This window comes from Pteropus vampyrus, unplaced genomic scaffold (genome assembly GCF_000151845.1).
Source record: "Pteropus vampyrus isolate Shadow unplaced genomic scaffold, Pvam_2.0 Scaffold1000004759, whole genome shotgun sequence".
NCBI classification, from domain to species: Eukaryota; Metazoa; Chordata; class Mammalia; order Chiroptera; family Pteropodidae; genus Pteropus; species Pteropus vampyrus.
The window spans coordinates 1-1,051 of record NW_011919161.1 but is presented as its reverse complement, the minus strand read 5'-3'; the positions used below and the strand labels follow the sequence as shown (position 1 = coordinate 1,051).

Sequence of the window (1,051 nt, the reverse complement as noted above, 5' to 3'; positions counted from 1 at the left end):
CCCGCCCCCTTGCTCCCCGCGCTCCCCGCCCCGTGCTGCAGACGCGAGCGCCGTCCGCGCGCTCCTCGCGGGCAGAATGCTGGGCGGCAGCGTCAAGAGCGCGCAGCCCGAGGTGGAGCTGAGCTGCGGCGGCGGCGAGGGCGCGGACGAGCCCCGGGGCGCGGGCAGGACGGCGGCGGCCGGCAGAGGCATGCTGCCCAAGCGCGCCAAGGCGCCCGGCGGCGGCGGCGGCATGTCCAAGGCCAGCGCGGCCGAGCTCAAGGTCTTCAAGTCCGGCAGCGTGGACGGCCGAGTCCCCGGCGGGCCGCCCGCCTCCAACCTGCGCAAACAGAAGTCGCTCAGCAACCTGTCGTTCCTCACGGACTCCGAGAAGAAGCTGCGGCCCTACGAGTGGAGCGATGACATGGCCAAGGCGCCCAAGGGCTTGGGTGAGGCCGGCCCCAAAGGCCGCGAGGCCCCGCCGATGTCCAAGACGCTGTCCAAGTCCGAGCACTCGCTCTTCCAGACCAAGGGCGGCCCGGCGGGCGCCGCCAAGACGCCCCTGGCTCCGCTGGCGCCCAGCCTGGGAAAGCCGAGCCGCATCCCGCGTGGCCCGTACGCCGAGGTCAAGCCGCTCAGCAAGGCTCCCGAGGCAGCCGTGAGCGACGATGGCAAGTCGGACGACGAGCTGCTGTCCAGCAAGGCCAAGGCGCAGAAGGCTTCCGGGACCGTGCCCTCCACCAAGGGCCAGGAGGAGCGCGCCTTCCTCAAGGTGGACCCCGAGCTCGTGGTGACCGTGCTGGGAGACCTGGAGCAGCTGCTCTTCAGCCAGATGCTGGGTGAGTCCTGCGCCCGCCGCGCCCGCCCCGCCCGCCGCATTCTCCCGGCAGCTGCGAGAGAAGGTGTGGGGGAGGCGCGCCCCACCCTCCGCGGCCGGCTCTGCAGACCTCGGGTCCGTTATGAGGGGGCATTGCGCCCAGATGTGCAGGGCTGGCCCACCTCCAGGTGCGTGTGGCCGAAGAGCGCCTTCTTAAAGGGGGTGTCACCGGGCGGGCTCCCAGGCCCCTGCTCG

The 1,051-nt window shown here is 72.7% G+C and overlaps 1 protein-coding gene across 1 annotated transcript; it reads left to right on the top strand.

Moving 5' to 3' along the window:
* Positions 1-30: 30 nt before the first annotated feature.
* LOC105311542 (neuron navigator 1-like) lies at positions 31-1,035 on the top strand. Its single transcript, XM_023527139.1, has 2 exons — positions 31-818; positions 925-1,035. The coding sequence occupies exons 1-2, from the start codon at positions 77-79 to the stop codon at positions 1,011-1,013; spliced, it is 831 nt and encodes a 276-aa protein (XP_023382907.1). The 5' UTR covers positions 31-76; the 3' UTR covers positions 1,014-1,035.
* The last annotated feature ends 16 nt before the right edge of the window (positions 1,036-1,051 follow it).